Source organism: Schistocerca cancellata, chromosome 1 (genome assembly GCF_023864275.1).
Source record: "Schistocerca cancellata isolate TAMUIC-IGC-003103 chromosome 1, iqSchCanc2.1, whole genome shotgun sequence".
NCBI lineage: Eukaryota > Metazoa > Arthropoda > Insecta > Orthoptera > Acrididae > Schistocerca > Schistocerca cancellata.
In genome coordinates this window covers 1,239,371,186-1,239,383,381 of record NC_064626.1, presented here as the reverse complement: position 1 = coordinate 1,239,383,381, position 12,196 = coordinate 1,239,371,186, and the positions used below count along the sequence as shown (strand labels likewise).

The following is a 12,196-nucleotide window of genomic DNA, read 5'->3' as shown; positions in this document are numbered from 1 at the left end:
ACTGTCCATGGCAGTAATCCGATCTTGCAGAGTAACCAACGAAACCATGGAATACCACAAAATGGCTGCCCAAATCATCAGCGAATTAGTGCCACATTTCTCTATCTGAACATAAACTCGGCCAGTGGTTGCAAATAGTGTGAAACAAGACTCATCTGACAAAACGATATTCTTCCATAGTCCACGTTTTATGGCATCACGTTTTCCAGTTACGGGCATTTGCTTCATTGATGAGTGGTTTTGGGTTCCAGCACGCCTTGCAATTCCATGTCCGCAGCTCGTGGTCGTGCGGTAGCGTTCTCGCTTCCCGCGCCCGGGTTCCCGGGTTCGATTCCCGGCGGGGTCAGGGATTTTCTCTGCCTCGTGATGACTGGGTGTTGTGTGATGTCCTTAGGTTAGTTAGGTTTAAGTAGTTCTAAGTTCTAGGGGACTGATGACCATAGATGTTAAGTCCCATAGTGCTCAGAGCCATTTTTTTGCCATTCCATGCATAAGGAGCTCCCTCTGCTTTTTTATGGTCTTGACAGGGCCCGCGAGTGCGGCATTCAGGTCTGCAGTGACTGTTGCAGATGTCGTCCGCCGGCCGCTGTGGCCGAGCGGTTCTACGCACTTCAGTCCGGAACCGCGCTGCTGCTACGGTCTTAGGTTCGAATCCTGCCTCGGGCGTGGATGTGTGTGATGTCCTTAGGTTAGTTAGTTTGAAGTAGTTCTAAGTCTAGGGGACTGTGGACCTGAGCTGTCAAGTCCCATAGTGCTCAGAGTCAACTGAACCATCAGATGTCGTCACAATCTTCTTCAATGACCACATGTCACGATCACTCAACATACACAGTCGTCCACTCTGTGACTTGGAGGTTGATGATTTAGTTCACTAAGTAGGGTAGAAAGTACTCTCACGGATGTACGAGGATCACTCCAAAAGTAATGCATAATTTTTTTAAAATCCAACCTTTGTTGCACATATTTGTTATTTACGCAGGTCAAAGAAACATTCTTCCCACGAGCATTCAAATTTAATTCAACCTGTTCCCGCACTTGGCGCTGTCGCTGCATTCCGTCAAAATGGCTGCTGCACTTGACGTTCATCTGAAGCAAAGTGCCGTTGTATGGTTCCTGTGTTGTGAGATCGAGACAGTGACAGACATTGACACAAGTCTGAAGAAGGGGTTTGGAGAGGATGCTGTTCATCGTAGTACAGTTAACCGCAGGACAAGCAGGTTATCTGATGAAAGTGGACACGCAAATACTCGGGACCTCCCGCAGAGCGAACAATGCACAGACTTCTGTCAACGTGCACATTTATAATCTGATTTTAATTGCCAAACGCATAACTGTGAACGAACTTTCAATACGATTGAGAGTAGGAGGTGCGAATGACTTACAAGTTCGTGGCGCCCTCCATCGGTAATGCTGGAATTCAAAACGGTGTTGACCCACCCTTAGCCTGGGTGACAGCTTCCACTCTCGCAAGCATACGTTCAGTCAGGTCCTGGAAGGTTTCTTGGCGAACGGCAGCCCGTTTTTCACGGAGTGCTGCACCTCAACTCCCTCCGCTGCCTTAGCCATACGTCTTGGGGTGCAGATCGCTGCACGCTGCTGCGATTGTACAGAGCCCTTGTGCAGTCCCGGCTTGATTATGGGAGCCCGGCCTATGGGTCTGCATCACCCTCAGTGTTGAAGTTGTTAGACCCCATACACCACTGTGGGGTTCGGCTTGCAACTGGCGCTTTTCGTACCAGCCCCGTGGATAGTCTACTGGTGGAGGCCGGGGTTCCCCCGCTGCGGATTCACCGCCATCGACTGCTCGCCGACTATGCTGTCCACGTGCATTGCTCGCCAGGCCATCCCAATCGTCGCCTGCTTTTCCCTGCCATGGTCCTCCATCTGCCCGAACGGCGACCTAGGTCTGGGCTTTCCGTAGCTGTCCGTGTCCAGTCCCTGCTGTCGGAACTGGGGTCGTTCCCTCTTCTGCCTCCCTTCCGGGTCCGTACACCTACGCCTCCCTGGTGTTTGTCCCGGCCGTCTGTCCGTCTGGATTTGGCACAGGGACCTAAGGACTCGGTTCCGCCTGTGGCCCTCCGTCGCCGTTTTCTTGCGCTCCTCGAATCATTTCCGGGCTGTGAGCCTGTCTACACTGATGGTTCCCTGGTTGATGGTCGCACTGCCTACGCTTTTGCTCACGCTGCCCATGTTGAGCAACGCTCCTTGCCGGCTGGCTGCAGTATTTTTACTGCAGAGCTGGTGGCCATCTTGCGCGCTCTTGAGCATATGCGTTTCTGCTCAGGTAGGTCCGTCGTCATCTGCAGTGACTCCCTGAGCAGCCTTCAGGCCATCGACCGCTGCTATCCCTCTTCTCCTCTGGTGTCCTCTATTCAGGAGTCTGTTTCCGCCATTGCCCGCTCTGGTCGTTCGGTGGTCTTGGTTTGGACGCCAGGTCACGTTGGCATCCCGGGGAACGAACGTGTTGACAGGCTGGCCAAAGGGGCGATCGACGCCCCAGCTTTGGAGATCGGCCTCACAGCTCGCGACCTGCAGCTGGTGTTGCGCCGTAAGGTGCTTGGGGTGTGGTCTGTTGAGTGGCATGGCATGACAGCCCAGAATAAACTGCGGGCTGTCAAGGAGACGACCGATGTGTGGCGCTCCTCCCGGCGGTCTTCTCGCAGGGACTCTGTCATCATGTGTCGGCTCCGCATCGGCCATACATACCTGACCCACGGCCATCTTTTGCGTCAGGAGGATCCCCCTCCTGTGTCGGTGTGGGTCCCGGCTGACGGTCGCCCACGTTTTATTGGAGTGTCCCCGTCTGCGCACCCTTCGGCAGTCTTTTAATTTCCCAGGCACCTTGCCTTTGATTTTATGCGACGATGCCTCCATGGCTGACAATGTTTTACATTTTATCCGTGCTAGTCCTTTTTATGGATCCATTTAGGGGGGTCCTGCACTTTTCCGTTTCTGTGTCTTTTGTCCTCGCGTCTCTCCATATTTGTTGCTGTTTTGGTGTCTCATCGGATGGTTGACTCTTTCCCTTTTTTGTTGTCGTGGTCAGTCAACCAGTCTCCGGCCATCTTCTTTTCTTCTATTTCTTTCTGCCTGGTGTTCGTCTGTACTCTTCTTTTCTGTAGTGTTCGTTGCCTAATTTGTGTTCTTTAGCACCTGGGGGGGGGGGGGGCAGTCTCCTTCCCCTTGGGGTTTTATCTGCTCTGCGACTTTGTCTCGCTTGTTTTTGGAATGGGGGACTGATGACCTTAGCTGTTTAGTCCCCCTTAAACATCCCAACAACCACCACCACCGCCTGACACGAAGTCGGCGTTCCAAATCATCCCAAAGGTGTTCTATAGGATTCAGGTCAGGACTCTGTGCAGGTCAGTCCATTACAGGGACGTTATTGTCGTGTGACCAGTCTGCCACAGGCTGTGCATTATGAACAGGTGCTCGATCGTGTTGAAAGATTCAGTTGTCATCCCTGAATTGCTCTTCAACAGTGGGAAGCAAGAAGGTGCTTAAAACATCAATGTAGGCCTGTGCTGTGATAGTGCCACGCAAAACAACAAGGGATCAAGCCCCCTCCATGGGAAACACGATCGCACCATAACATCACCGCCTCCGAATTTTACTATTGTCACTACACATGCTGGCAGATGTCGTTCACCGGGCATTCGCCATACCCACCCCCCTGCCATCGGATGTCAACATTGTGTACCGTCATTCATTACTCCACAGAACGTTTTTCCACTGTTTAATCGTCCAATGTTTACGGTCATTACACCAAGCGAGGCATCGTTTGGCATTTACCGGTGTGATGTGTGGTTCATGAGCAGCCGGTCGACCATGAAATCCAAATTTTCTCACCTCCTGCCTTACTGCCATAGTACTTGCAGTGGCTCTTAATGCAGTTTGGAATTCCTGTGTGATGGTCTGGATAGATGTCTGCCTATTACGCATTACGACCTTCTTCAAGTGTCGGCGGTCTCTGTCAGTCAACAGACGACGTGGACCTGTACGCCTATGTGCTGCACGTATCCCTTCACGTTTCCACTTCACTGTCACATCGGAAACAGTGGATCTAGGGATGTTTAAGAGTGTGGGAAACTCACGTACAGACAGTGATACCCAATCACCTGACCACGTTGGAAGTCCGTGAGTTCAGCGGAGCGCCCCATTCTGCTCTCTCGCGATGTGTAATGACTACTCAGGTCGCTGATATGGAGTACCTGGCCGTAGGTGGCAGCACAATGCACCTAATACGAAAAACGTATGTTTTTCGAGCTGTCCGGATACTTTTGATCACATAGTGTAACTTGTTGAGAGTCAGACATCTAGATTACAACCCAGTGCTGGGCCATCATACTCTAATGCGTCGCATTGGATGAGAGGCCTAATGGAAACATTAGACATGAAACGGATGTTTTCGCAATAACTTAAGGGGCTCCGGAAAGGCTCAAAATCATGAAAAGTTCAATTTTTACTTTTTTGCGTTTTCTGAATCTGCAGACTATTACCTTTTAATAGATATATAATTTATTCAATTCCGAAGACTACAACTATTTTTAAATTTTTTTTGAAATGTGTTCTACATGGGCGTGACCCACTGTGGCGCTGTTAAACTGCTGTCAAATGGTGTTATTATTAACGTCCGTGTTCATCAGGTACATTTTAGTGATGTGAGATAAAGTATGTGTTGTGGCTAAACCTATTTTCAGAGACTTACCAGCACCTGAACTGTTGAAAAAGTGTATTCACGGAAAAACTCAAAACCCCATTGAAAGTGTAAATAGTGTTATACGGTCGAGAATCCCCAAGACTGTATTTGTTGGAATAGAAACACTTCAGTTTGGTGTGTATGATGCTGTTGCGACTTTCAATGATGGCAACATTGTAAGATGCAAGGTATTTAGAAATATTGGAATGAAGATAGGTTCTAACACGGTACGAGCGATGCTTGCTTTAGACAAGGAACGCCTTCGGGCTGCAGACAGGGCTGTAAAGAGTCTAGAAATACAAGCAAGAGTAAACAGGAGGAGAAACAAGAGGAAGCTGGAGGAGGAGTTTGCAGAGGATGAAGATAATCCATCCTATGGACCTGGAATGCACTAAAAAGTTAATCCAATCTTTGTCGCTCGATTCCCAAAACTTTTATTTTCCATACTAATTACATGTTTTCTAAGGATCTTCCAAACATATTTGTTTCAAAGTTTCAGTAAATGTTACACAGTACCTTCTGCATAATTTAACACAGCCCTTTTCCAAAAAACTGTATATTTTTGAATATATAAATAAAAAATTGCAAAAAAATGTTGTGAATTTTCATTACAATTGAAAAAAAATCATCTTTAATAACTGAACTAAAATTTTGTAAAATCCCTGTGTTAAGTTGTAGCCCATATTCCAATAAATAATCTGTAAAAAGTTCAACTTCCTACCTCAAATACGAGGGCAGTTCAATAAGTAATGTAACACATTTTTTTTTCTGAAACAGGGGTTGTTTTATTCAGCATTGAAATACACCAGGTTATCCCCCAAATTTTTAGCTACACAACACTATTTTTCAACGTAATCTCCATTCAATGCTACGGCCTTACGCCACCTTGAAATGAGGGCCTGTATGCCTGCACGGTACCATTCCACTGGTCGATGTCGGAGCGAACGTCGTACTGCACCAATAACTTCTTCACCATCCACGTAGTGCCTCCCACGGATTGCGTCCTTCATTGGGCCAAACATATGGAAATCCGACGGTGCGAGATCGGGGCTGTAGGGTGCATGAGGAAGAACAGTCCACTGAAGTTATGTGAGCTCCTCTCGGGTGCGAAGACTTGTGTGAGGTCTTGTGTTGTCATGAAGAAGGAGAAGTTCGTTCAGATTTTTGTGCCTACGAACATGCTGAAGTCGATTCTTCAATTTCTGAAGAGTAGCACAATACACTTCAGAGTTGATCGTTTGACCATGGGGAAGGACATCGAACAGAATAACCCCTTCAGCGTCCTAGAAGACTGTAACCATGACTTTACCGGCTGAGGGTACGGCTTTAAACTTTTTCTTGGTAGGGGAGTGGGTGTGGCGCCACTCCATTGATTGCCGTTTTGTTTCAGGTTCGAAGTGATGAACCCATGTTTCATCGCCTGTAACAATCTTTGACAAGAAATTGTCACCCTCAGCCACATGACGGGCAAGCAATTCCGCACAGATGATTCTCCTTTGCTATTTATGGTGTTCGGTTAGACAATGAGGGACCCAGCGGGAACAAACCTTTGAATATCCCAACTGGTGAACAATTGTGACAGCACTACCAACAGAGATGTCAAGTTGAGCACTGAGTTGTTTGATGGTGATCCGTCGATCATCTCGAACGAGTGTGTTCTCACGCTCCGCCATTGCAGGAGTCACAGCTGTGCACGGCCGGCCCACACGCGGGAGATCAGACAGTCGATCATCTCGAACGAGTGTGTTCTCACGCTCCGCCATTGCAGGAGTCACAGCTGTGCACGGCCGGCCCGCACGCGGGAGATCAGACAGTCTTGCTTGACCTTGCGTCGATGATGACACACGCTTTGCCCAACGACTCACCGTGCTTTTGTCCACTGCCAGATCACCGTAGACATTCTGTAAGCGCCTATGAATAATTGAGATGCCCTGGTTTTCTGCCAAAAGAAACTCGATCACTGCCCGTTGTTTGCAACGCACATCCGTTACAGACGCCATTTTAACAGCTCCGTACAGCGCTGCCACCTGTCGGAAGTCAATGAAACTATACGAGACGAAATATTCCACAAGAAATTTCCGGTTTTTTCAACCAAAATTGGCCGAGAAAAAAAATGTGTTGCATTACTTATTGAACTGCCCTCGTACTTTGTGAGGAAAGATGTAATTTATAAGCGTTATTTTAACATTGCAAGTATAGGGCGTTCCGGAGCCCCTTAAAAAAATGGTAAATGAAAGTACAGGGCACATCTGGAAAGAAGAGAAGAAAAAAGGAATTCGAGAAATGGCTTTACAGTACAAATCCAAAGGAAAGAGGGACTAAGGACGGCTAGTTAAAAGATGTAACAGGTCGATAGGCCTCATCCGTGAAGGGAGAAGAAGTAGCATGAGCCAGGAAGCAAAAAATTGAGAAGTCGAGGGGCAGGTTACAATGTGCGTTAGTAATGATGTGGGAAAGGAAAGTGTATCGACGTGACAAGCACGGAGCGCAGGGGCGAGGCTTACGCACCGTTGATCTGCAGCGTGCCGGAGGCGGAGACGTTGACGCGCGGGCCGGGCAGCACGGGCGCGCCGTCGCGGTACCACGTGATCACGGGCGGCGGGCTGCCCGCGGCGCGGCACGGCAGCAGCGCCACCGACTGCACGGGCAGCGTCTGGTTGGCGGGCCCCAGGGCGATCACCGGCGGCGGCAGGTCCTCCGGCGCCACGACGCGCAGCCGCGCGCGCGCCACCGCCGACCCGGCCGCGTTCACCGCCGAGCACGTCACCCAGCTGCGCGAGTCGTTGCGGGTCGCGCCCTGCCGGCAGCGCGCCGCGCCACACGTACACTCGGCGCTGCGGTACACTCGGCGAGCGGTAACTTATAGCTGGGACACATTACCTGCTGCGGCCGAAGGAAGCTACCCGTCGCGACCCCCTCACAAGGGAACATCCCCATCGCACCCCCCTCAGATTTAGTTATAAGTTGGCACAGTGGATAGGCCTTGAAAAACTGAACACAGATCGATCGAGAAAACAGGAAGAAGTTGTGTGGAACTATGAAAAAATAAGGAAAATATACAAACTGGGTCGTCCATGCGTAAGATAGGCAATATTAAGGGGAATGTCAGTTGAGGAGCTCTGTGGTCCTGTGGTTAGCGTGAACACCTGCGGAACGAAAGGTCCTTGGTTCAAATCTGCCCTCGACCGAAAATTTCAACTTTTTATTTTCAGTTTATGTGAAAAACTCTTATCTTTTCATCACTTTTTTTGGAGTGATTATTACATCCACAAGAAAACCTAAATCGGGCAAGCTAGAAGAAACTTTTCACCCATTCGCCAAGTGTACTAGTTAGGTGGGTCGACAACATATTCCTGTCATGTGACGCACATGCTGTCACCAGTGTCGTATACAAAATATCAGACGTGTTTTCCTGTGAAGGAATCGGTTGACCTATGACCTTGCAATCAAATGTTTTCGGTTCCCATTGGAGAGGCACGTCCTTTCGTCAACTAATCACACGGTTTTGCGGTGCGGTCGCAAAACACAGACACTAAACTTATTACAGTGAACAGAGACTTCAATGAACGAACGGACAGATCGTAACTTTGCGAAAATAAAGAAAGCAAAATTTTCAGTGGTGAGCAGATTTGAACCAAGGACCTCTCGTTCCGCAGGTGTTCACGCTAACCACAGGACCACCGATCTCCTCGCCTCACATACATTCCCCTTAATATTGCCTATCTTACGCATGGACTACTCATGTTTGTATATTTTGCTTATTTTTTCATAGTGCCACACAACTTCTTCCTGTTTTCTCAATCGATCTGTGTTCAGTTTTTCAAGGCCTATCCACTGTGCCAACTTATTACTAAATTTGAGGGGGGTGCGATGGGGATGTTCCCTTGTCAGAATTAATGGTAAAACGGCCCAGTGGATAACCCGTCAAAAACTGAACACAGATCGAGCACGAAAATACACTACTGGCCATTAAAACTGCTACACCGAGAAGAAATGCAAGTAATAAAGGGGTATACATTGGACAAATATACAGGCTGATTCAAAAAGAATACCACAACTATAAAAATGTGTATTTAATGAAAGAAACATAATGTAACCTTCTGTTATACATCATTACAAAGAGTATTTAAAAACGTTTTTTTTCACTCAAAAACAAGTTCAGAGATGTTCAATATGGCCCCCTCCAGACACTCGAGCAATATCAACCCGATACTCCAACTCGTTCCACACTCTCTGTAGCATATCAGGCGTAACAGTTTGGATAGCTGCTGTTATTTCTCGTTTCAAATCATCAATGGTGGCTGGGAGAGGTGGCCGAAACACCATATCCTTAACATACCCACATAAGAAAAAATCGCAGGGGGTAAGATCAGGGCTTCTTGGAGGCCAGTGATGAAGTGCTCTGTCACGGGCTGCCTGGCGGCCGATCCATCGCCTCGGGTAGTTGACGTTCAGGTAGTTACGGACAGATAAGTGCCAATGTGGTGGCGCTCCATCCTGCTGAAATATCAATTGTTGTGCTTCTTGTTCGAGCTGAGGGAACAGCCAATTCTCTAACATCTCCAGATACTGTAGTCCAGTTACAGTAGCACCTTCGAAGAAAAAGGGACCAAAAACTTTATTGGCTGAAATGGCACAGAAAACGTTCACCTTAGGCGAGTCACGTTCATACTGAGTTGTTCCCCGCGGATTCTCAGTGCCCCATATACAGACATCGTGACGGTTGACTTTCCCGTTAGTGTGGAAAGTTGCTTCATCAGTAAACGCAATCTTTGAAACGAAACAATTGCTGACGCCTAGTCAACAGCGCCTCAAGCGAACAAATGTACAACTAAATGAAACTTTATTGCTCCCTTAATTCGCCGACAGATAGTGCTTAGCTCTGCCTTTTGTCGTTGCAGAGTTTTAAATTCCTAAAGTTGTGGTATTCTTTTTGAATCACCCTGTATTATACTAGAACTGACATGTGATTACATTTTCATTCAATTTGGGAGCACAGATCCTGAGAAATCAGCACCCAGAACAATCACCTCTAGCCGTAATAACGGCCTTGATTCGCCTGGGCATTGAGTCAAACAGAGCTTGGATGGCGTGTACAGGTACAGCTGCCCGTGCAGCTTCAAAACGATACCACAGTTCATCGAGATTAGTGACTGGCGTATTGTGACGAGCCAGTTGCTCAGCCACCATTCACCAGACGTTTTCAATTGGTGAGAGATCTGGAGAATGTGATGTATTTCTGTATCCAGAAAGGCCCGTACAGGACCTGCAACATGCGGACGTGCATTATCCTGCTGAAATATAGGGTTTCGCAGGGATCGAATGAAGGGTAGAGCCACGGGTCGTAACACATCTGAAATGTAACGTCCACTGTTCAAAGTGCCGTCAGTGCGAACAAGAGGTGACCGAGACGTGTAACCAATGGCACCCCACACCGTCACGCCGGGTGATACGCCAGTATGGCGATGGCAAATACACGCTTCCAATGTGCGTTCACCGCGATGTCACCAAACACGGATGCGACCATTTTGATGCTGTAAACAGAACCTGGATTCATCCGAAAAAATGACGTTTTGCCATTCGTGCATCCAGGTTCGTTGTCGAGTACACCATCGCAGGCGCTCCTGTCTGTAATGCAGCGTCAACGGTAACCGCAGCCATGGCCTCCGAGATGATAGTCCATGCTGCTGCTGACGTCGTCGACCTGTTCGTGCAGATGGTTGTTGTCTTGCAAACGTCCCCGTCTGTTGACTCAGGGATCGAGATCTGGCTGCACGATCCGTTACAGCCATGCGGATAAGATGCCTCTCATCTCGATTGCTAGTGATACGCGGCCGTTGGGATCCTGAACCCACCGATTCCATATTCTGCTAACAGTCATCGGATGAACAGCAATGTCGCGATTCGATAAAACTGCAATCGCTATAGGCTAGAATACGACCTTTATAAAAGTCGGAAACGTGATGGTACGCATTTCTCCTCCTTACACGAGGCATCACAACAACTTTCACCAGGCAACGCTGGTCAACTGCTGTTTGTGTATGAGAAATCGGTTGGAAACTTGCCTCGTGTCAGCACGTTGTAGGTGTCGCCACCGGCGCCAACCTTGTGTGAATGCTCTGAAAAGCTAATCATTTGCATATCACAGCATCATCTTCCTGTCGGTTAAATTTCGCGTCTGTAGCACGTCATCTTCGTCGTGTAGCAATTTTAATGGCCAGTAGTGTATTTATCTGTGTTTTACTGTCAAATTGATAAGCTCTGGGAAAAAGCCATAGAGTAATTATCTCTGGATTGAGCATTGCGTTCTGCGCATGTTATCAACATTAAACCAGGATTGTCACGTGTTTTCGGGACTTCGCTGTGCGTGTGTGCTTTCTGCAGCGTATGAATTTTATAATATCATGAGTTTTGTTGTGTTTCACCCTTTCTTGATAGTGTAATAGCGATGGTGAATTACTGTTGTTGCTACGGATGCAAAGAGAAATATGTGAAAGGAGGGATAGTAACTTTTCATGGATACATACCATGTAGCTCTAATTATAGTTATAAAATTATTAAGAGACACTGTATATGTTTAAAAATTTCAAGACCCATTATAGTTAACGCTTGATTCTGTAGACCTATTTTTCTACGATTTTATGACTATGTAATAGATATTACGGCTCGTACAAAAGCTTACAAACAGTCGCTTCCTCTCGTAAATTTGCTAGTGGAACAGGAAAGGGAATGGTTAGTTGTTTCAACAAATACTATCCTCCATGCATTTATCAGTAACTTGTCGATTATGTATATAGATTACGCAGTCTACTATTTATTTAATAAACTGGGAGAAAGTATGTAAAATGTGTTAAATAATTACTTCAAAGTGACACCAGCAAGAAAAATTGTGCTTTAGGTCGCAAAAGAGAGAAAATAAATACGCAGAAATAGCAGAAAAAAAGGACGAGTTAGCAGGGGTATAATCGCTAATGTGTGGCAAATTCGGTGTTTTTCAGACACTTGCAAAAGTACTAGCGTACTGTCAAGTCGTTTTGCAAGACTATCAATGCAAAAATGTACGTCAGGCTCTGTAATTCTATAAAGTGCCGTATCATACCGAAAACTACCAAAAATCGAGTGCATCTGAACTGTGACACCTATCGCAAAGAAGCAGGATGTAATATCACTTGCCCTTAAAAGTTACGTAGCTGGTTTATTCCCGGTATCAAATGGATACTGTTAAAATGTCTGCGCAACATATATAAATAATCCACGACATAGAGATAGACATGAGGAAGAGGCGTCTAAAATTCTATGGCCACATAATGAGACTTCCCGATCACAGACTTACAAAAAGAATAGTAAGATACGTAGCATCCCTTGTTAATGGAGGAGAATGGATCAAAAATGTAAAGAAAGATCTGGAATTAGCCAACATTACTACTGAAGACATGAATAAAAGAAACAATTTCAAACTTAAAGTTGACAAATGGGAGGTCAAACCAGAGACAAAAG

The 12,196-nt window shown here is 47.0% G+C and overlaps 1 protein-coding gene across 1 annotated transcript in view; it reads right to left on the bottom strand.

The window, feature by feature from the left end:
• The window catches only part of LOC126143035 (protein sax-3-like), a 149,841-nt gene that overhangs the window by 63,114 nt on the left and 74,531 nt on the right, over window positions 1-12,196 (bottom strand). The window contains exon 7 of the mRNA XM_049915297.1: window positions 7,208-7,496. Within this exon, the coding sequence (XP_049771254.1) occupies window positions 7,208-7,496 (289 nt within the window). The remainder of the gene's footprint in view (window positions 1-7,207; window positions 7,497-12,196) is intronic.